The sequence below is a fragment of the Salminus brasiliensis genome, chromosome 5 (assembly GCF_030463535.1).
Source record: "Salminus brasiliensis chromosome 5, fSalBra1.hap2, whole genome shotgun sequence".
Classification (NCBI taxonomy): domain Eukaryota; kingdom Metazoa; phylum Chordata; class Actinopteri; order Characiformes; family Bryconidae; genus Salminus; species Salminus brasiliensis.
Window position 1 is genome coordinate 31270834 of NC_132882.1, and position 22594 is coordinate 31293427.

Genomic DNA, 22594 nt, shown 5'->3' on the forward strand with positions numbered 1-22594 from the left:
TGGCCTTGCTCAGGGGTGGGTTGCTGGCACTTCCTGCCCACATCACTCCTAGTGTGATGTTGATCAGCACAGACGTCTGTGAGCCGCGCTTTCCTCAGTGCACGTTGGCTACCTAGCGATGCTGCATCAGTGGCAGTTTAAAAAGAGCCGGTGACTGTGCTAGTTTTCATCCTCCTAGTGCTGGGGAACTGCTAGTGACAGGGCGAGTTCACATGAACAGGGAGTGGGTAATTGGCCCTCCAAAGAGAGTTTTGTGCAACAGCAATAATATACTAAGAAAAAGAAATCATGCAAAACCAGTCGTTTGGGGAAACCTTGAGAAATATCGGTCCTGTTTGTGTCATGAACACAATGTGATCACAAAAAAAGCTTGCTCTACTCATAGCCATTTTATATTTACAGCAAAATTAGCTTGTGCTTTGCTCTCCCCATTTTTTCCAGTTATCAAAGATGACTAACTAAACAGTATTTCCCGAGTAACACTAATAAGGCTAACGCAGTGCCATATTAGCATGGTCTCCTTAACGATCACTTTAAATTTGCAGAGGATATTTACCTTCCTAAGCCGTTCAGCTCCAGCGCCAGTGCGAATGGCTTCCAGCATCGCTTCTCTGGCCAACTCTGGGTTCCCACCTGCAGGCAGCACTACCGCAGGCTTGGACGGGGCTGAGGGAGGAGGAGGAGGTGGTAGTGGTGGACTGAAGGCAGGTGGTGGAGGAGGTATAAACTCAGGAGGTTCAGGAGAGGTTGGGGAGAGGGCATCTCTCTGAGTGGACCTGTTCTCCTCTGCTTTCTTGAACTGCTCCAGCTCTGCAGCAGCCTCTGATCTAGTCTGAGGGCAGCAGCAGCATAACTGTTAGAACTGGCTACAGCACAAAAACAAGCAATGATTTAAATGAGCAGACTTTTAATTTCTGTAGCGCCTGCTTGGTTCTATGGCATGCGCCATACCACCCTGGCGGGCGTACCTTTTTAAGTCTTGCGGAGTTACTTTGTGCTCTGATGGCTGACAGAAGTGCACAACGCTCATTCTCAGTCTCCATGTAGGATGGCTTCTTCGTGGTGGCGGTTAGAGAAGACCCAGACACCTGCACATACAACAATAGAGTTTTACATCAGATTATTTACATCACCTATGTAAATAAAAGTGCCCATGTTTACTAAGGTACAGACACTACCACACTGTACAACTTAACTCAATTCTTAAAGGTAACACAACACGATTAGATCACATTTTGGCATATTTTGAGTTAGGGTGAATTTGTTTGGTTGAGTTGTATTGATTTCAGTAAACTGAGTTGTTCCAATGAACTAGGGAGACCCTTAAGGTGTGCCCTATGTTTGGGCAGTGCAGTTCTGATGAGTAAAACTCTTTCCTATTGGCTCCTGGCACTATGCTCTCATCCATGTGCATACTGGGTTTATAAGGTTGTAAGAGCAAGTTACCATTTTCTGTACTATTGAGTGTGACTACATGCTGGCTGAGTACTGCGGTGTTCACTCTAGCATTCCCGCAAGATTATATGGTCAGTGTTTTTTTGGCAGATTAGTCAATTAAGGAATGAAAGGCTAAAAAAATGCAAGGTTATCCACCTTCAGTTGAGATTGAGATATTCTATTAAAGTATTAAGACTAGGAGTCATTCTAACCTAATGTATTTGAGTTGTTTGAACATACAATGTTTAGAATCTTAAGTAAATTCAACTCTAATCTTTTTAATTTGCTGGACAAAATGTAACTAAAGCAAAGGGTTGCCTCAAAGGAAGAAAGTGAGCGGTGTTCAGATTGTATTTTAATAGAATAACAAAATAATTTATTTTCTCAAGACTGTCACTGAATGTCAAAAAAAGATTTTTTTTTTGTCCAAAATATGTATATAAAGTAATATTTTGAAATAATGACTCAAGATTTTGACTGAATATCACACAAAAATCTCAGAATATTATAACCACCTCTGGTTTGGAATGAACTCAGCCAGGAAAGTCACAGATGCCACGTGACAGGGTTTCCCAGCAAACACACAACCTCATCAGTAGGCAACACTGCCTCTTGGACTACCTTTAGACAACTTTCCATCCGTTCCATTATCCACTTTCTGACAACAGAACACATGATCTATGTGTTTGAACTTACAGTGCATTTGAACATTGCGTCGATGTTCAAAACAATGTAACCATGTGTGCTGGGTTGCTGCACATATAAATAAGCAAGCACACCTGTCGGTTGTAGCATAGTGCAAACCAATGAATATTGGGTAAAGGATGCAATTTGATTGATGTCCAAAAAGAGCATGATAATGGACCCTTTATCACAGTTGCTGTGTCGTCATATCAGGCTTTGAATAGCAGCATTCTCGAACGTCTGCCTTCACTGTTAAAAAGAGAGCTTGCCGTTTTTTAAGCTCCCTCAAAATTCTTCGTTAGGCTTCGGCACAGCCAACATGGGGGCAGTTAACAAGGAAGTCTGGAAGTCTCTCCAACACGAATAAAAGGCTAGTTTGTCACATGAAATTGTAAAACATTTGTGTGATGTTTGCACCAGTGCACAGTTTACTGCTGCACAGTTTGGCAAAGCAGAGAAGGAGCAGAGCGTTTCTTTATGTTACCCCCACATCACATCTCTGAATGGACAGACTGATAACCAGCACTTACTGAGCTTCATTCTGGAGGACAAAAAAAATCTCACTGTTCAGCTCCTGCATTCACTTGGTGCAGATTAACTCTTGTTTTATTGGTGGCCTTGTTAAAAACGACACACAATTAGCAGAGCTGTCAGCTGGAGTTGAACATGCTGAACTTGATGGAGCGGAAACTCGTAAGTGTGTTTGGTTGACATATGGGTGTATTTAAGAAAGGGCAGTTCCCTCAGCCATCGTTAAATGCAACTATTTATGCTTCTGCATTAATGAACATGAAAGTGCGATAATGGTCGGGGGGAGGGGGGTAAAGGGTTGCAAAGCAGTCTAAAGCAGCTGTAGAGTAGGTGTACTGAGAACTGACTTCTTGCACACTGAGTGCCTCCATTGTAGAACAGCCTCCAACTGCATAACAGTAGAACCCCACGGGCCATTACGAGGGATGCACCACTGTGGAGCAGTTAACCTTTATAATGAACACCTTCCCTCACCCAATACAGTCCATGCCACAACGTCTCACTAGTGTCATCTAAGCCAAGGGTGGTTATTCCCACTATTAGGTAGGTGGTCACAATGTTTGCATATGTCTGTGTGGATTACGTTTGAGATTGTAGTTGATTGTTAAAATAATGTCTCTATGTATTAGCCTCACAGCTCAAGGGCAAACTTTGGACCCGAACGTCTTCAGTGAACCATTCCTTTAAGAGAGTTAATGATTGATCTAAGTAGATGTGTGTTTTCAGAGCAATTACACCACTGAAATCAACACATCACTTGTCTCGTGGGTGTTGCATAAACAGCGAGAGTGCTCTGCCATGAATGAATGTCTGCTTCAGACTAGCAAACCACAAATGAAATGTCTTTCATGCTTCGAATACCTTTCTGAGACGTTCAATTCCCTCTCCAGACTGAATGGCCTCCATCAGTGAACTGTGAAGAGACGTCTCTTTCTCCACTGACTTCAGCATCACGGGTTTGAACTTCTTCACCGGCCCGAACACGCTAACCTGGTTAGGTTCAGGCAGAACACCTGAACTGTGTAGGTCTGGTTTCTTCGGAATGGGTGGACGTGTAGCATTCGTGGGACTTTTAATAGGTGAGGAGTTTTCTTGGACATTTTTCATGGATGTGTACTGTATGGACTCTGAGTATGTAGATGTTTGAGCTTGCTCTTGAAGCTTAGCATTTATTGGGCTGGAGTCCAGAGATTTAGTGTTTGCCATCCCAAAAGGCTGGGTACTTCTGCTTATACCACTGAACTGTGGTTCCTCGGAGCTCGCCTGCTTCTCTGCAGTATGACCAGGGTAGCTTTGTGAACGTTTGGGACCAGCAAAATAAGGCACTGGATTTGTGGATGTACTAGTGCTGGTATGTAAATTCTTAGGGTTCGATCTAATCTCATGCTTAAAGTTTGGCTTTGAAAATTGCTTTTGTCCACCAGATGTTGATTCTGGCAGTTCCTCTATTCCATTTACCCTTGTTGAGGGATTCCCGGTGTATTTAGCAATAGCCGAGGCCACATATTGGCTAGAAGTTCTTCTAGTAGGCTTGAGGAAAGAAAGGTTTTTCCTCTGCTCTGGGAAAGAGGTGTTTTCAACAGGATCTGAAACAGGAAGCTTGGTCAGCGCTGCAGAAGCTGATTGGTTTGTTGAACCATTGGCCTCTTTCAGCCTGTCCTCAACACTTTTCTCTGGAGGGTGAGCTATTACTGTTACAGGGACAGGTTTAGGCACCTCAGCTTCTCTTATCCTCACAGAAGCTTCTTTGTTGGCTGTGGAAACTGCATCCTGCTTCTCAGCTGAACTCCAGAAGGCCTTGGCTTTGCCCAGGAGTGGAGAATCTGGGTCATTAGTTGCCTCATTAGGATGACCACATTTGTCTTGAGTTGAGGCTGGCTTAGCCGCTCTCTGTTTGACCATGTTACCCAACTCGTCAATCTTAATAGCGCCTGTGCCCAGGGAGACTGCTGGTTTGTGAGAATGGGGCACAGCCGGTTTGGGAGGAATGACGGTGAAAGTCTTCAAGCCAAATCTAGACACTGGGCTCTGGGCGATCGTGATTTGAGCTGCTGTGGGTGGTTTAGCAGACAAAGCTCTCTGCATTTCAGGATCTTCCAAGCTGTAGCTCCGGACTAAGGGTAGAGGCTTAAGTCTGCTCTCTGGAAAACTCTGGACTACTGGACTTTGAGACCTCTGTTGCGCAATGCCATTCAGAGCCTTTGGTTTCTCTGGTTCAACTTTAGTTTTAACGGCATGGCTAAAAGTCTTTTTTGTGTACTGAATTTTATCTGCTTGGGTTTGACCAAGCTTTGCTTTGTCCACCACACGAGCATTGTTGTTTTTGTTTTGGACATCCACACTTAGCTTATTCGATCTACTGGCGATGTCTTGTTTGTTTCTGCTTTCAGTACTGAAAAATGCTTCATGAACTCTCAGACTGGACCGATCGCCATCATGGACTTCATCAATGGTTGTAACTGGAACGTCCATATCGACCACAGACACAGGGATTTCGTCAAACATGCATGTAGATGCCTCATCTGCTTGATTAGCTTCTAGAACACAGAAAATAGTGTTTAAGTGGATATTAGGCATTCATGAACTGCCCCACAAGAGATTTAATTTCCCATTAGTCTTTCCCCTCACATAAATCCCAAAGGAGTATGCTAATATTAGAATAATCAGAGCTTCAACATACTGTTTTTGGTACATCACGACATGAACACATGCATCCATGCACCCATTTTAGAACAGACCTGTTGATTAGGTGTCTAGCACTTAAAAATATGAGATAAAATAAGCATTTTATTTGTATCACCTGCTAAATCAGCATCCAGATCCGCCAAGGTTAGGTGGATTTCGTCAGTGATCTTCGCATCCTCCTCATAGTTGTTCTTTCTCCTGTCTGCCTGGTTCCCTCGTCGAACCTCTCCACTGTTAGAATCACATTACAGAACAATGAGAGTAATACAATCCAACATGCCACCTATGATTAAGCTCTTAAACTCTAAAGCAGAGGTCTTCAAATGTGGACCTTGAATCCGGTTTCTAGTTCTGGACTTTGTAATCCTTGCTAGGTGTGACACTACGTGGCCAATAAATGACATTAACTGTTCTCTTAACTTCCAGGAAGTACAAAATCCAGGGCTGGAAACTGGATTCAAGGTTCAGATTTGAAGACCTGGGCTCTAAATGCTTCCCTTTGATCTAATGTGACCCAGATCTGATATTTTCAGAGCAGTGTGAATACTTAAATGTGATATTTAGAAATCTGATCTGAGACACTTTTATGTATGGTCCAAGATCGGAAACACATCTGATTTGTGGCCATGTGACCTTTATGAGAACGATATTCATTCGTTTTTGTCCACTAATTTAAGTTAGTGTCAGCAATAGCTGCAAAAGCAGTGGATCGTTCTTTTGCTACTACTTAGACTATGTACTGTGCTACGAAGTGCACTACAAGGGTCATCAAAATAGTGTAGTATACAATATGGATAGCAAAGCATCAAGGTTGATCGCTTGATGTTCTTGTTTTGCATGTGCACATGTGGAGTATTAGTATTAAACATTAATTCACAAAACAGATGTGGATAACCATATATATATACACACATCCACATCCACATGAAAGACAATCATGCAGTCAGAAAGACTGGATCTGACCAGAACATTGGAATTGAGCAACTGTAAGGCTTTCTGAAATTTCTGAATGATATGCCTTGACTTTAAAAGGGTTACTTATCAACTGGACATGTACTCAGGCCAAAGCTGAGAAAAATAATGTATTAAACATGCCGATCTAGGATCTTAGGTTCTAGGATGTGGCATCTGTCCATTCAGATCATACTCATGTAAAAAAAATGCTGAGATTGTGCAGAGGCCTCATATTCTCTTTAGCTGCATTTACCCTGTGAGAAAAGTCTCCTGCATTATTTAAACACTGCTACTCTGACAGCAGGGGTGCAAAAACCCCAAAAAGCCAAAGTAAAAAGAAAAAGTCTCTTTCTAACCCACTAAAGATACAGCTATTTTAAGATGAGGTGAGCAGAATAAAATTAATAGCTCTTTCCTGGAAGGCAGGAAGCAGGAGAAGCAAAGTTGAGTCCCACAGGACAGGCAGGTCAAGTGTTTCAAGTTGGCAAGTTTCAGGTGACACTGCGAGTTCTGGCTGCTTCTGCCTCAAGACCCATCAGTCTGGGCAGTCGCTGTGGACCTTCTGGCTCCACAAAACAGCGACATTAAACAGCTTTACACAATTTTGTCGAAATTATCAGCACAGAGGTGTCAGAAATGCAGTCACAAGGTTAATGTAGCTAACAGGTAATGGAAATTTACATGGATGGCTCTCACCACTCGCTTACCTCAGACTGCAGACTGACTTATTAAGTAGTCTGAAATAGACTTGCTTATGATTTTGGCAGTGTTTTGTTTTGTTATCTATAAAATGAAAGGATTTCCGTCCATATTTTGCTCAGTTTAATGGATAACAGTGTGCCATGCAGTATCTGAAACCACATAAGCTAGTCTGGTGTGTAACACATGGTGTAATTGTATTTATTTATTTATTTTACTGAACTAGTCCTTTAAAAAGCCAGACCGCACAGGCAGCCTCACAGGAGCGTTGGCTCACTGAATAGAGAAGAAACCTGAGGCAGGCTGGGAGAGGGCCAGCTGCGGCAAACATGCTGATGGACTGGGAGATAAATCTCTCTGCACAATCTCCGCTCCACGTGGAAGAGCTCCAGCTGCTGCCTGCCAGAAAAGACCTGGGCAGAAGGGCCAATTTCAGAAGATAATGCAATGCAATCTAAATTAATATAAATAGTATCTAATTTAAAGCATGAAAAGGCAGAGTACAAATGGAAAGTGGGGTCCACTGTAAAAGGATGAGAGCCAGATGTTAATAACTATTCAATTTTACAAACAATCCCAGTTATAATCTCTGATACGTGCAATCTTTACGAGATGGCAGAAGTCGTTTATAAAGGTTCAGCGGTTAAAGACAGAGTCTCTGCCAGGCTGAGGATGGTGTGCAGCTACTGATCTCTGCCTTTTCACTGCAAGGGGAACTTTTTTATTTTATGATGGTAGCTTGAAACATTTGTCTGAGCTACGGGGGCTATTCACGCCAGACTTAGGCTGGGTTGAGACATCGTTTCTCTTTAATTACAATTAAACATCTGTGTTGGTGTTTCCCCACAACCTGCCTCCAACCTTTAACAAATATTTGGATCAATGTCTTAATGACTTAATTAAGGATAGGTGACAATGATGTTTATTGATATTCTAATTATTACTTACTGCATTATTGTCACTGTGTTCTGTACTGATGGCTATAAGGTCACTTCAAAGGCAGAGCTACTTGGAATGTGGAGCTTCATTCAGTCTCAGGTTGTGGCCTGATTTGAGTTGAATGGAACAGGATTGTGTCAAACTAGTAGGAGTTTATGAATTCACAATGAATTCACGTATGAATTCATACATGCTGTTATTGTTGCGGTGATGCAAAAACCTTGTTCATCCAATCCACAAATTGGCAACTTTAGAGAAGGGAAAAACCTTCAAAACTTTCAATGAAAGTCTATGTATAATATTTTATTCCAAGTCATTTTGGAGCCATTTTATTGGTCTATGCATTGTGTCAGAAATGATATGAAAAAGTGAAAACGACAAAAATAAAGATATTTTTTGGAGGAGAATGGACCAAGGAGAAAGTTTTTGTGTAATATTGATGACAAAAAAACTACAGTATGTTATATCAACATGCTATAGCATGCTAGCTAAATGTTGGCCCAGAGTTTTTTTTAGGAAGTGCACCAATCCCCACATTTTCAGCAGTAGAACAGTCTGGCCTAACTGGAGGCTTGATTATTGTTTTTATTCCATTTCTCACAGTCTGTTGAAGATATTGTTCACTGCCCAGACAATACCATAAAACATATAACCTGTTCTGGATTCTAAACATGGTGGCTGTACCTGTGCCGTGATCCCCAAGTGGCACAGCCTTCGTCGCTGTCGCTGGAGCAGTCTTTGGGCTGGTGGCTGGGGCTGGGCGAGGGGTCATGGCTCAGGGAGATGGCGTCCTCCGGGGAGGTGGGATGGATCAGGTCGGATGGAGAGCTGAGAAGGCAGGAGTCGTCGGCCATGCCCTCTGACGCCGCGTAGCCGTGATCCGCCAAGCTCTCGCTGCTGCACATGGACACCGTCTCTACCTCCTGCTCCGCTTTCTGCTCTGCTGAGTGCAGCCAGGCTGCAGTAAGGGTGGTCACCAGAGACAAAAGGGTCAGTGTTATTAGTGTAATTACTTTTTTTACATCAGTCAGTCAGTTACTGTGTTTGGTTTGCATGCTTTAATGTAGAAGCATTTTTGTTAGAACCACTCACAAGTGATTTATATCAAACCATTACATACACTCCTCAGAGACATGCATTGTTTCTTCCCTAATACCTGGTCTCCTTGTCCGCTTCTTATAATGAGATCCTGGAGTTTCTGTACATTTAAGTCTATTCTTCACTTAACTTTGACAGAACAAAAACAGACATTTCTTTCATTCCAAGAAGACCAGAATGGTGCATAGGTCCAAATCCAATCCAAACAAACCCTCAATCCCAATTCTCAATTTGGAATAGCACTGAAAATGCTAAAACAACAACACATGACTCCAGCTGAATAGATAGAACTCCAGCTGAAACATGCACCCATTTTAAAGAAGAATAGATAAAAATAGACAGGTACTATCTCGAGCGTAATCCCTACCTGACAGTACTGTACTCAGGGGACAAATAACCAAGTATTAGAGAAAGTAATGAAGCATGGTGGGTAAGATTCTGTTGCTGTCACTTCATCTGTTTAGTACACTGAATCACAAGGGTTCACTCTCACGTTCATGCCTGGTGAGTGAAGTGTGTAAAGCATTTATAGATATTCAAGCCAAGAAGACGAGAGAGGAAAACAGCAGTGACCCAGACAGGAGCCAAACAGCAGACAAGGCTCTACATTGTGTCCAAGTGTGGGTCAGATTTAAAGCAGCACTATGTAGCATGTTTTGCTTTAAAATAACAGTTTCAAAATCATGTTGATGCTCCACTGACCGTTAATAGAGAGAAAAGCGTCTCTATTGTTGCTACTCTGGGGTCTGCACACTGCTAACTGCACTGTGTAACTCCGGTGAAGCGGACAGGACAGCGCTCATGAGAACTGCTTCGTAACCTGTGTAAAATCCTGTAATATTACTTTCCCGCCTCGATCCACATGCTTCTTTTACTTTCAGCGACTAGCCTGTATCTCTCAGCTTGTCCAGACATGCATGTGTAAGGCATGTCCTTTAGGGGTGGTTTAAAGTGCAAATTCTACTTCCCGACTGTAAAGGAAGCCTAGGAGCAAGAAATGCCAATTCTCGCATTATGCTGCTTTAAATACCTTTTTTAAATGGGCTGAAAAACTGAATTTCCATCACTTTATTAATGACAATAATATGTAAACACTGTTACCGTTTAAAAAATGCTATATTTGCTACATTTATCTCATATACAAACTAAGCTGTAATAACAGCCCTCTTTGAATGTTTCACCCAGTTTATACCCGGTCACTTCGTCCGTTCTGAGTATCAGGATTATATCTGGATAAGGCCGAGCCACATAAACATATATATAAAGTATACATGCATTTAAGACACATTTAAACCAGATACAAATCCAACTACTCATTTGAGCCACGTTATAGCAGTGTGAATGCACCTGTCTCTCTGAGACGCATCCGACAACCAAAGCTCCTCCTAGTATGACCGAAATACCAGTAATAATTGCAGTGCAACACGATCATTTGCATATTTTGTTCTGATTTTGATCTGATTTTAGTCTGACTCAAGCATTTGGAGACACATTTGACTACACAGTCATTACATATCCTCACCTGCTTATCCTACCACAGTTTAGCCCCGCCCATTCATACTGCAGTGCTCCGGAGTTTTTCAGCTCTGAGTGCTTTTATGAAAACTATACAGGGCAGCCAATCAGAAAGAGCTCCTTTATCATATGAACGTTTTAAAGAGGCAGTAACAGAAACAGCCTGTTTAATCATTATGTAAAAATTTATGATGACAATTTTTGCATATACATAACTTCACACAAACACTGCAAACATGTCACCTCAAGAGCATAAACTAAGCTAAACTAAAGAACAGGACATTGTGGATTTTGCTGCACGGCCCAGTTCCTCCAACTGAAAGAACTCGAATTTGCTCTCTCTCACCTCTCTACAGCCAATCAGGCTGTTGTTTGACTTACTGTATGCTTCAATACTGTGTGAACCTTGGCTTGGAACCCAGGGCCAAATGGAGCAAAAGCCATGGAACAAATCCAAACTAAGCAGGTCGCACTGCTCTCACTGTGTTGATCCTCCACTTTAATGCCACTTCTCTTCTAACACCATCTCTCTTTTTCTTCTCTCTCTCTCTTAACTCTACGTCTCGTCTCCTTTCTCCACTGCTCTCAGTAATCTGCCCTGACACCAGCCCCACTTCCCTGCTGCTTAATGCCTCCAACTTCAGGCAAGAGCACTCACTCTTCAGATAAAACCAAAAGTCAACCAACCTGTAGGTAACCTCAGGTTGAATGTGTGTGTGTGTGTGTGTGTGTGTGTCTACTGTCAGATTTGGTCTAAGTGGTGAGGGTAGAGAAAGGCCTGTTCCTGGATATATCATGAGTCACATGCTGTTTCCCAACCGTTTCCCAGCAGAGCTTTAAAACACGGCAGCTGCGACCACAGATCTCTCTCACACACACACACACACACACACTCTCGATTAATGATGAAGCACATGCCACAGACATGAGCAGGGAGTCTCATATATACTCTCACTCTCGCTCTCTCCCTCACACATGCACGACTGCAACTGTGACACACAGCCACAAGTCCACAAGCACAGCTCTGGCCAGGCACTAGTCCTAACCCATTACCCTTACACACCACACCAATCATGCTTGCATACCTCTACATTTAGCAACACGACACGCACAGCCGCATTAAAGCAAACACACCACCATGCCATCGGTTCTGAGCTGGAATAGCCTGACCTCTACGTCTGCATCAACATTATACTGCACTGTTTAAACACTGTAAAATAATGACATTAGCGGACAATCTAATAGCACACTGAAGCTGCCCATACTGAAAGTACCACGGAGTCATCTGACCTTCATTTTGCTGTTATGTTCAGCCAGTGGTGCCACAAACTTTGAGTTCAATGTTGGTGTGGGGGAACTGGCAATATATGCTTGAAGGACGGTTTGAAACTAAAAACCAGACACATTATATTCCAACTAGCAAGCACTTTAAGTGTGATTATGTGAGAAATCAACTGTTTATCCAGGCCATTTTAGCATTCGGTAGCTGTAGCTATACATATATAACTAATTTTATTAGGCAAATTTGCCTCTCTTGCAATGGTTACAACTTTGAATTGAATAAAAAAGGGGCAAAACTCAATAATATGAAAGTGGAGGCCCCTAAAATGTCTTCATGAGTTAAATGTTACATGTGGCTTGGATTCAAAGGATCTTCCGAGGATGTGGAGAACTTTAATGCTGTTTTTTTATGTATAATTATAATAATAATAATAATAATATGATGATGTATGTAGAATAACTGAAATGGAATTCTGTGGTTAGTAAAGGAGCAATCTAAATTCTGAAACCGCATTTTATGCTGGGGGAGATCCAACCTAAGGTTTAGAATTCAGACTGTACGCATATAATGAATTAAAATACAAAGTATATAAGCACATATATGCATATAAAGTACACACAATCATTTTAGTAAAAGCATTCAGTTTCAGGCAGTTATTCCATTATGCCAGGAAATATGGTCGGGGTTGGAAGTTTACTTACACTCACCACTTGTTTCGATATGGCTCCAAGAGACGTTCCTGACTTAATTCCTGACTGTTAATCTACGTTCATGCTTCTCAGATCTGCACTGAGCTCTTTGGACTTTCCCATTGTACTGTATGTTGGGCAATCGAGTGTGTGCTGTCAAACCAACTCCTTTTTATGTGGGCACAGAGAAGCTACCACCTGTTAATCATGTAAATAAGTTAATCATGATCACTGACAAGAAGTTAAGAGGCTATGGCAAGCGAATAGACATTTTGGGATTTTTAGTTGAATTTTTTATTTTCTTTAAAGATGCAACTATAAGTTATATAGTGAGTAAAAACAACTCTGGATCTCAAGAAAATAATAATCATGTTATCAAGAGGAAATTGAGGTAAATAAAATGTATTAATCCATGTTTTTTTGTAGGGGAAAGATTCTGTATTTGTTTCTGTGTGTTACCTGGAGGTTACTTAAAAAATGTAAAGAAATATACATATTTTTATAGAAATATATTTCCAATTGTGAAAGTCAATATAAGCCTGCTCCATTGCAAACCACAAAATTAAGATAGTATAAAGAAATTCAAACTAGTGATATTAAAATTCAGATTTGTGCATGATTCTAACTCAACTCAATAGTTCAATAGGTTAATTGAAACTATTGTTGACAACTTTGGAGATTACCTAAATGTGAGAGGATTAGAATATTATAAAAAAACAACAACACAAAAAGCTTCTGTAAAACACAGAATATTCAAGAAAATACTTGCTAGAGTACATCTGAGAACATTTGAGACATCTTCTGCACTGTGAACTGAATCCTTATTATGCCTGGTAAAACATCACCCACCACTGTCACACTCAAACAAATAACCACAGCTAACTGCATTTAGTAGCCTAAAAGTTGCCTCCGATCACACTTACCATATCTACAGCCAGTGCTGGTCCTGCCGACATGCAAAAAATACATAAAATGTATATTTCATAACACACCCAAACCCGCCCCCTGCTCATGCTGATAAAGATGTCATGAATATTATTGTTATTTATTACTAGCTAAGAAGACATAGTAAGTTCTACAATTATCAGACAGGTCCCAACCCCCAGTTAGTTGGTTTTTACAGACTGCAATTACACGGGCAAGGCAGGTGGCCCCTTAAATTTTCATTAGCACACCCTAAGGCTAAGACTGGCACTGGCTCTAGCCTAGCTTACTAAACATGGAACTGGTGTGGAATGTGTCTCGAACGCGATCTCTGCAGTAGCACTGTAATGGTAATGCACTGCTACTTTACAGCTTCACTTTTTGACTGATTAACTTTGATTTGCTTCCAGGATTTTCTGGTATCTAGTGGAATCCATTCTTCTATTTTTTACATGTGCAATGTGTCCTGTGCCACTGGCTGCCACACAACCCAGATGTTGCTCTGACTCCCATGGTTCCCATTAACTACAATTTTCATTCTCATTTTGGACTGTGCTCTCATGTATAGCCTTTCCCTGCTTTGTAGTGATCAATTAGCTTCATTTTCCTCAGTCAGCTGATTAGCGGAGCCCACGATTGTTAAGTGTTAGCACAAGGTTGGAAGAATCTTTTAGACAATACAATTTTAATGTATTATTAATTTACTCTATCATCAGCTGAGTATTTCCAAAAGCTCTTCTTATCTAACCAGTCCTAACAAGACCTAAGGTGTAAATTAAGTCCTGAGCTTTTACAACTGGAAGTCTAAACCGTTGCATGTGCTAAACTTAACGATTCATTTTCTTTACTTTTTTTTGCTTTAGCTACTTTTTAAAAAGTAAAATAAACGAAGTAAAGTGTTAAAAAAATAATGTGCATTGTATATTTATAAAATATATGTATTTTTGAAGTTACTTATAGGAAGTACGCCCAGTAACGTCCAGAGTGGTCACTGTTACTGACTACATACTGGTTACTGTCGACTCTTTGATTCTAATTCTGATGCACTGTAATATGCTTGTGATCAACTTTACTTAACCTGAAGTTACGTGACTGCCTGTTGCATTGTACAAAGAATGACATCATAGCAAAGACAGTTTGCTGTCTTAGATTTGGGCTTGATGTTCCATGGTGTGTTGCTTTCAACAGGTCTGACAGGAGAAACCGGTGACAAGTCAAATAAAAGTCAGATTTGAGAGAGTTGAGGGTAATGGAGGTGTTCTCAGTCATTTAATCAACGCAGGGAAGCACAAGCAGGTCTTTGTTCTTTTGAGGTAAGCATCACAATAAGGCATTTTTCAGCACGGTACCAAGCCTGTTTAACAATTCTCCATGCCGTCAGAAGTTGGCTGTGATTCTCGACTCAAATTGACGATGCTGATTGAAAGTGACAAATCGTACTTAAGGGTGAGTGTGAAAAGAAAACACACTGCACCCAAGTCATATATGAGTACACAAAGGCTAAAGACAAACATGGTGGTCATCATTAGCAACCTATGAGTGATCACCACTGATCCTAGCCCCAGGCTGCTCTATTTAGATGACTTGTCATCTACAGTACAAATTCTCTACTAAACTGCACATCCCTTGACACACTGGACCAGTTCCATGGTTTACACCAAGGTGACCCAGTTCTCAGGTCCTGGAGAGCCCAAATCCATATCAACTTCAGCTGGCGTGAATAACGCCTCCAGAACCTTCAGAGATAGACAGTCCTGAATCAGACGTTGGGTCCATTTTACATAAAAAGTCCTTCACAAGTCAAGCAATTAAGACAGCATGCAATCACTTTCTCTTCAATTCAAACAGTCAACATTAGGGCTACTCACTGGCAGACATTAACCAATCTCACTGTCCCAAAATCATCTATCCATAGTTCATAGAAATGGAATAGAAACCATTCCAAGTGCACATTTCATCAGTGAATCACAGAACCAGGCTGTTCTGGTCTGGTTCTAACGGAAATGCCTCAACACAAATAGACAAAGAGTGCCCTCCATAATGTGTATAGCTTACTCAGACATTTCACATGTGGGTAAAGTGCACACTGGCAGATTAGTAACCATCCAAAAGGACCGGTAGGCCTCCACAGCTGATAACAGAAGAATTCTCACTACAATGAAGGAAAATCCATGTATATACCTATCTGAGAGATCAGTCTGGAAGGGGGTTGTGGATTTGTCAAGGGCTGCTTGATGCAGAAGACTTGAATAGAAATACATTTAAATATACTGACAAACCGGGTTACCTGTATTACAGAGATAGGCCAGTCTAGTGCAGCATAGTGGTAAGTAGTGGTGTTATCCACTGCGCCACACCACCAACCAAAAAATAAAAAGAGGCTATACTGCCTCCAATAGTTGGCCACTATAATGGGAGGTTACAGTATGACAAAAAGATCTTCCTGCAGAGTCTTGTGGACACATTATAAAATATTAACGTGTACCAGAGCGATGGCAGAAGCAAAGTACTTTGTAGGAAACTAAAACCTGACAATCAATTTTTGTGGCATGTGGCTCATATATTGCGGGGTAGATAATGTAAAGTCTTCTGCAGACAGCTACTGATCTATCTGATGGGTGTATGGGGATTTTTCATCATTGTGCTGAGAATTTTTCCAATGTTACCAGTGGTGAAGGTCTACCTTTTATGGTTTCCAAGCATTCCAAGTCTTTCTCTGGCACAACTCTGGTCCTCATGTTGACAAACAGCAAAATGAGACTCTAAAGTTTACAAACAAGATACACTGCTGAAAGCTCTCTCTTATTTTTTTTTTTTACCTGCACCACAGAAGCAATCAACACCTGACTAAGTACAACCACCACTGTATTATGGTGCCTCACGATGAGGGCTATAAAAAAAAACGTAATTTATTAGATACTACAACTAACATACATACAAATATCCTTCATTCAAATCTGAGAACATGCACTTCAACCACATGTAAATACTTGTTAAGCAGATACAACCTCAACATCATGTTGATTAGACATGTAAAACTATGAATTTCTATCCAAAAAATAAAGCCCCAGACATTATGGAGAGCACTGTATGCGTTATGTTTTCAGACACTTATAAAAACGTCTTGAATGGAGAAACACAGGAAGAGAGAAACACACTATGGTAGAAGACTAAAAGGCAGCTCTGAAGGACAGGAGAGAGGGAGCAGGAGGAGGAGCAGTGGACGGATGTAGAAGGAGCAGGGAAGAGGAAGAACAGGGTGAAGAGAGATTGGCCATCCACTCATCGGCGTCCAGAATGCAGCAGCACGGGCGCGCAGCAATAGACTGCAGAGGAAAGAGAGAGGGCATGAAAAGAGGGAAAAGTACATGAGAGGGGAGAACAGGCGCAGTACCAGAAATGCACGCGCATTGGATGTGTTGGGTTGTTGTAGAACATGTGACACTTTTCTGGGCTAGCCGTGCGTAGCCTCCACTGCACTTTGCACTCACCTTACTGCTTCCACTCAACAGCTGCTTCCACTTATGGGTCACTTTATACGTTCTACCTACATTACCCAACCCAGACTAGATGCTATGTGGGTGGTGGATCATTGTAAACACAGCAGTGACACTGTCATGGTAATGGTATGGTAGTGTGTGTTGATCAGGTACCGCTATAATATCAAGCCTGGTCAATTTTGAAGGCAGAAACTGACCTCTGACAGAACTGTGGGAAGAAGGACTATAGGATAAATTACAGTCTCGATACTGCTAAGCAGACAGTGGTCTGTCCCTGCTCATACTCACCACTGCCTACCAGGACCACTCAAAAGAACTTCAAACAATTTCAATTGACCTCATACCCTGCAGTGCATTCTGACTGGCAAACCGTCAGAATGCACTCAAATCATTGAGACAATGTGCCGGAACACACTCTAGATTGGAACATTCTGGATTTCCTTGTGTACAAGTGTGTGTGTGTGTGTGTGTGTGTATGTGTTTGTGGGGCTTATCCGCAAGGGCAGCACGCTATGAGGACAGTTTTACCCACTGGCAGACTTTCTGCTCAAGGGTCATGAGTGACAGTTTAGCTCTGGCAGAATTACAGCACAAACTCAGTGACATGACAGAACCCGACCAGCTCTGCAAACACATGTGATAAGAGTAGTCACAGACAGTGAGAAACACAGACCAGTACACATAGTGTGCATCAAGGTTCTCAGAAAAAGCGTCATTGTCATTATGGCAAAGCAAATGTGACTGTGTTCACACTGTAGACAATTCCAACTTGTTTACAAAACCAACTTCTACTGCTTGCTGGCCAAGCTGTTTTACCCCAGTGATCAGATCAGATCTGATCTGGTTGTATAGGCCCTGTTTTGGTTTTCTGCTGTTGCTATAGTAAGGAGGAGTCAGGCACATTTCCAAAAATCAAACAGTATACACAAAAAAAAACAAACCTAGAAACTGAATTTTACAAATCAGATCAGATTTACAGACCTCAGATTTCATTCATGTGGTTTGAATGATTTATAGAAATCAGACTTCATGTGGTTTGATTCTGAGTTAGAGAGATCAGATTCCACTTGGTTTAAAACAGATTTATAGAAATCAGACTTCATGTGGTTTGATTCTGAGTTAGAGAGATCAGATTCCACTTGGTTTAAAACAGATTTATAGAAATCAGATTTCATGTGGTTTGATTCTGAGTTAGAGAGATCAGATTCCACTTGGTTTAAAACAGATTTATAGAAATCAGATTTCATGTGGTTTGATTCTGAGTTAGAGAGATCAGATTCCACTTGGTTTAAAACAGATTTATAGAAATCAGATTTCATGTGGTTTGATTCTGAGTTAGAGAGATCAGATTCCACTTGGTTTAAAACAGATTTATAGAAATCAGATTTCATGTGGTTTGATTCTGAGTTAGAGAGATCAGATTCCACTTGGTTCAAAACAGACTTATAGAAATCAGATTTCATGTGGTTTGATTCTGAGTTAGAGAGATCAGATTCCACTTGGTTTAAAACAGATTTACAGAAATCAGACTTCATGTGGTTTCATTTAAATTTGTAGAGGTCAGATTCCAAATGGTTTGATTCAGATTTATAGAAATCAGATTCCAAGTGGTTTGAATCAGATATTTCGGCAGCTCAGCTGTCATTTTTGAAGAGGTCCTGAAGGAAGAAAAAAGGTGAAGGAAAAAGCGGGTGGTAAGGCTGAAAGAGAAGTGCATTAAGAACAGGCCAGGAGATGCTGAGGAGGAAGGACGGAGGCAGGATGAGGTTGCAGATGAGGGTCTGAGACCTACAGTGAGGAGCTGTCTCTATGTGGATGTCCACTGGGATCTGCTGGAGGTCTTGTCCAGGAGGTGGGGAAGGGCTGAAGGGGGGAGAGGAGGCGGTCAGCTGTTTCAGCTCCCGTAAAGGACTCCGCCTGGGTTTGAGTGGCACATTACGCTCAGACCCTACAGAAGTTCATAATAAAGGTTACTGAGATTGACTGGGGGTGTAAACAGAATTAGTATTTGTAATAATACAATCACAGGCAATGTATGTAGCAAATGAATGAAGGACGCGGTCACATGGTATGCAGTACTGCCAGTTATTAAAAGCTTTTGGGATCTACAGATGCACTCAAGGCTGCACAACAACTTAAGAGAGCAAACTGCTGAGACTTTGAAGGCGCTTCTCCCTAAGCCAAGCACAAATTGGCTTCTCCGGAATTTCCACAAACACAATAATAACAGATCATGATTGAGAGACTTCCTTAATCTCCACATGATTATGACTGTGATGCACTGAACATTTAACAGAGCTGTCTTGACCGTTTGTCTAGATTATTTCATGTGCATTGGTGGTTCTGTGTTGGAACTCCCAATGCTAAATGTTAGCAGATTATTAGGAATTGCTGAAAAAAGATTGCTTGCTTCACCTCAGCTCCTGAAAATGGGGGTGTTAATGGGGGTGAAAATATTAATAAGGATCAGGTTTCTTGTCACACTCCTGGGTTTGTCTGCCGTCTCACTTGACGCACCGGACTACAGCTCCTATGATGGTTTAGGACTTCCACAACAGTCACAAGCCCTCAGCCCTCATTCCTCAATCAGGAATGTTTCCCACCAGCAGCATCAGTACTAACATGGCTCGTCTTTAAACCTCTCAGTTTGTTGTAGCCTTTGCAAAGTATTGCCGTCGATTATTGTAAGCACACCGAGCACTGTTTTCTCGATTTTGACTTGCCCTCTTGCTTAGCTGTTTAAACCTGTTTGCCTATGGTTTTGAGCCCTGCTCGACTCTTTGACTATGCTCTTGTTTATCCCATGTTTCTGACTGCCCTGCTGGTTTTGACCTGGACTGTATCATTGCCTGTGTCTGTGGATTACCCGCGGTTCATTAAAGTTTAAACATCTGCGATGTTCATCAAGCCTCCGTTACATTTTTCAATACTGTCAATTTTAATTAATGTTTTTAATTAATAGTTACGAGCAGAAATTTGTGGTCTTCAGATCCCACTGTTCTGATATGTTTATGTTCTGTATATGTATATCTATATGTTTATGTTCTGCATAAAAAGTGTGTATTTCTTTGACGCTTTTATGCACATGGTGGTGTATTTTTATACTTCAACTTTCCCTAAAATTTGATAGGGAAAAATTGCAATATATTGTCTTGCTTACAGTATTGCAATATATCGCAATACATTGAACAGTCCTGCCAAAACACAGCCCTACCTGGAACTACACAAAGGGGTGGAAGGTGGAGTGGGCCACAACCCAAAAATACCCAGCTAAGAGCAGTTCTGTGGTTAGAAACTGACTGGGTCACCAATCATATCCATCAAACATCTGAGTAGCTAAGAAGGGAGCTCTTGCTTGGTTGGAAAGAAAACCTGCAGCCATGCGGGCCCTTTGCAGATATGCTCATTGACCCCTTAGATAGACTTCTAGACTTCTAACCGATTTCTAACAGGTTTCTAACTGTACACCAGCAAGACTAGACTAGTGCTTTCAATCGCTGAGTGGGAGTCAGAGTGTCAGAGAGGGGGCTGTGTGTGTGTGTGTGTGTGTGTGTGTGTGTGTGGGGGGGGGGGGTGACGGTGTTAAGATTCGTGAGGCAGCGCTCATTCCTGCTTATTCAGCAGGACGGAGTATGGCGATCATTTAGCACCGGAGGTGGGAGGACGTGTGTCGACTCACGCTCGCCGTTACAGGCTGCGTGCCAGTGACTCAGAGGCGCGAGAAGAGGTGCCATATGTATGAGTTTTGGGGAAAGACAGATTAAGATGATGGATTTCTCTGCTGTCAGCAAATCTCAGATAAGGGCTGCAACAAGGGGCTACAAGGGACGCAGTTTCAGGACTGCAGAGACTTTAAGAATATCTGTTTCTGTTTCACCCAACTTTAGAATATTCCTAAAATACAACAATGGACAAAAATGCATACACAATTCATGCTTCATACACTACGTGTCTAAATGTTTGTGGACACTCCTTCTAATAAATGAATCAACTACTTTAATGGGCACCCATTGCTGACACAGATGTGCAAAGGCTGCAAATATATATATATATATATATATATATATATATATATATATATATATATATATATATATATTACACACACACAAAATACGTATCAACTGTTTTTAATACCCTTGATTTCAGAAGAAACGATGAATGATCAGGTGTCCCAATACTTCTGTCCGTATCGAGTGTCTACCACTACTGTTTCTAGCCATGAAGCATATGTCTGTCCATTTCTATGTCAGTATATTGTACAGTGTTAGAAATTCTGTGATTATTTAACAACTCAGTGTGCCGTTGGTCATCAGTGTGCATGCCACACAAACAGCTTGGACTAGCCAAAGCATGGACCCTCTTAAAGGTGTCCAGTGGTATCTGGCACCAAGACATTAGTAGCAGATCCTTGATAAGTCCTGTAAGTTGTGAGGTGGACAGTAGACAGGGGTCAGCATGGTCACTCTGACTGGTCTGCAGCTATGCAGCACCATATGCAGTGGATGGTGATGTACTGTGTGCTGTTACACAATCCCCAATCCTGTAACCATCATTAACAACAATTAACAGTTAACAATTCTGGGTTCCACCCAGACTGGATGGCCTTTGTTGCTCTTTTGCATCGATGAGCCTAGAGCAACCAACACCCTGTAACCGTTTATGGCTAGTCCCTACTTTTACTCACCTCAGGAACACTATGCAAGCCTTACCACTTCTGACAAGCTCTGACCCAGTTGCCGGGCCATGATGGTTTGGCCCTTCAAAAGAGTTCCGCCTGTCTGTTTCTCCCATATCCAACAGGTCGACTATGAGAAGCAACTCTTTGTGTACTGAATCATACAGATGTTCATGTACCCCACTGTAACAACTTGATCTCCATTATTCACATCATTCTGTGGTAATGTTTTGACCCTTGAGCAAGGCCCTTTACCCTCTCTGCTCCCTGGGCGCTGGAGTTGGCTGCCCACCGCTCTGGGTGTGTGTGTGTACTCACTGCCCCTAGCTCACTAGCGTGTGTGTGAGTGTCAGTGGTTGGTCGCTGTGGTAGGCCTATTTTAAACAAAAGGGCCACATTTGTATCTGCTGACTACATGCTATGAGTACATGTATTATGTGTGTTATGAGTCCTATGTGTTTGTTTAGTCACTTGCACCAACTGTGCTTCAGCCCAAGGCTGATGTAACAGTAGTATGCTATTGCCTGCAAACTTGTGGAATTGAACGGTTGCCCATTAAAAGCTGGGTTGTGAGTTCTGGGTTTTTTTTTGGGTGGTGTTTCTGCATCACTGCCAATGCTATGAGTTGCACAATGTTGTTTTCTGGCTGACCCCCCAACCCCCACCCCACTCTCTAACTATGTGTGGTGTGTGTACATGCATGTGTGAGAACACGCTACAACCTGCTCAGGTTAAACAACTTGCTCAGGTGGAACCTCTGCTCCAAATCAGATGAATGAATGAATTCAGATTGAATGAAGGTGAAGCTGAAAAGCACAACCAAGGAGAGGGTAACGTGAAGGAGACCTTCTCGTTTTCCCTATTAACACACAATGAAGCTGATTTCTACATTTCATGTCTAACAACGCAAACCCAAAAATATGGTCGATAGCATTTAGCACTTAAGTGAAGTGGAAAGCTGCTCAGCAAGGCAAGTTCT

General features: G+C 41.8%; 1 protein-coding gene across 10 annotated transcripts in view; it reads right to left on the reverse strand.

Moving 5' to 3' along the window:
- Positions 1–22594, reverse strand: part of cobl (cordon-bleu WH2 repeat protein) — an 89939-nt gene that overhangs the window by 1763 nt on the left and 65582 nt on the right. For 6 of the 10 annotated variants that reach the window (XM_072680186.1, XM_072680184.1, XM_072680181.1 and 3 more), the window contains 6 exons: positions 18730–18885; positions 8614–8887; positions 5453–5568; positions 3514–5189; positions 969–1088; positions 557–832 (listed from right to left, as the gene is read on the reverse strand). In XM_072680186.1, coding sequence (XP_072536287.1) covers positions 557–832; positions 969–1088; positions 3514–5189; positions 5453–5568; positions 8614–8887; positions 18730–18885 — 2618 coding nt within the window. The remainder of the gene's footprint in view (positions 1–556; positions 833–968; positions 1089–3513; positions 5190–5452; positions 5569–8613; positions 8888–18729; positions 18886–22594) is intronic. The other 4 variants (XM_072680190.1, XM_072680189.1, XM_072680188.1 and 1 more) reach the window with 2 other exon arrangements.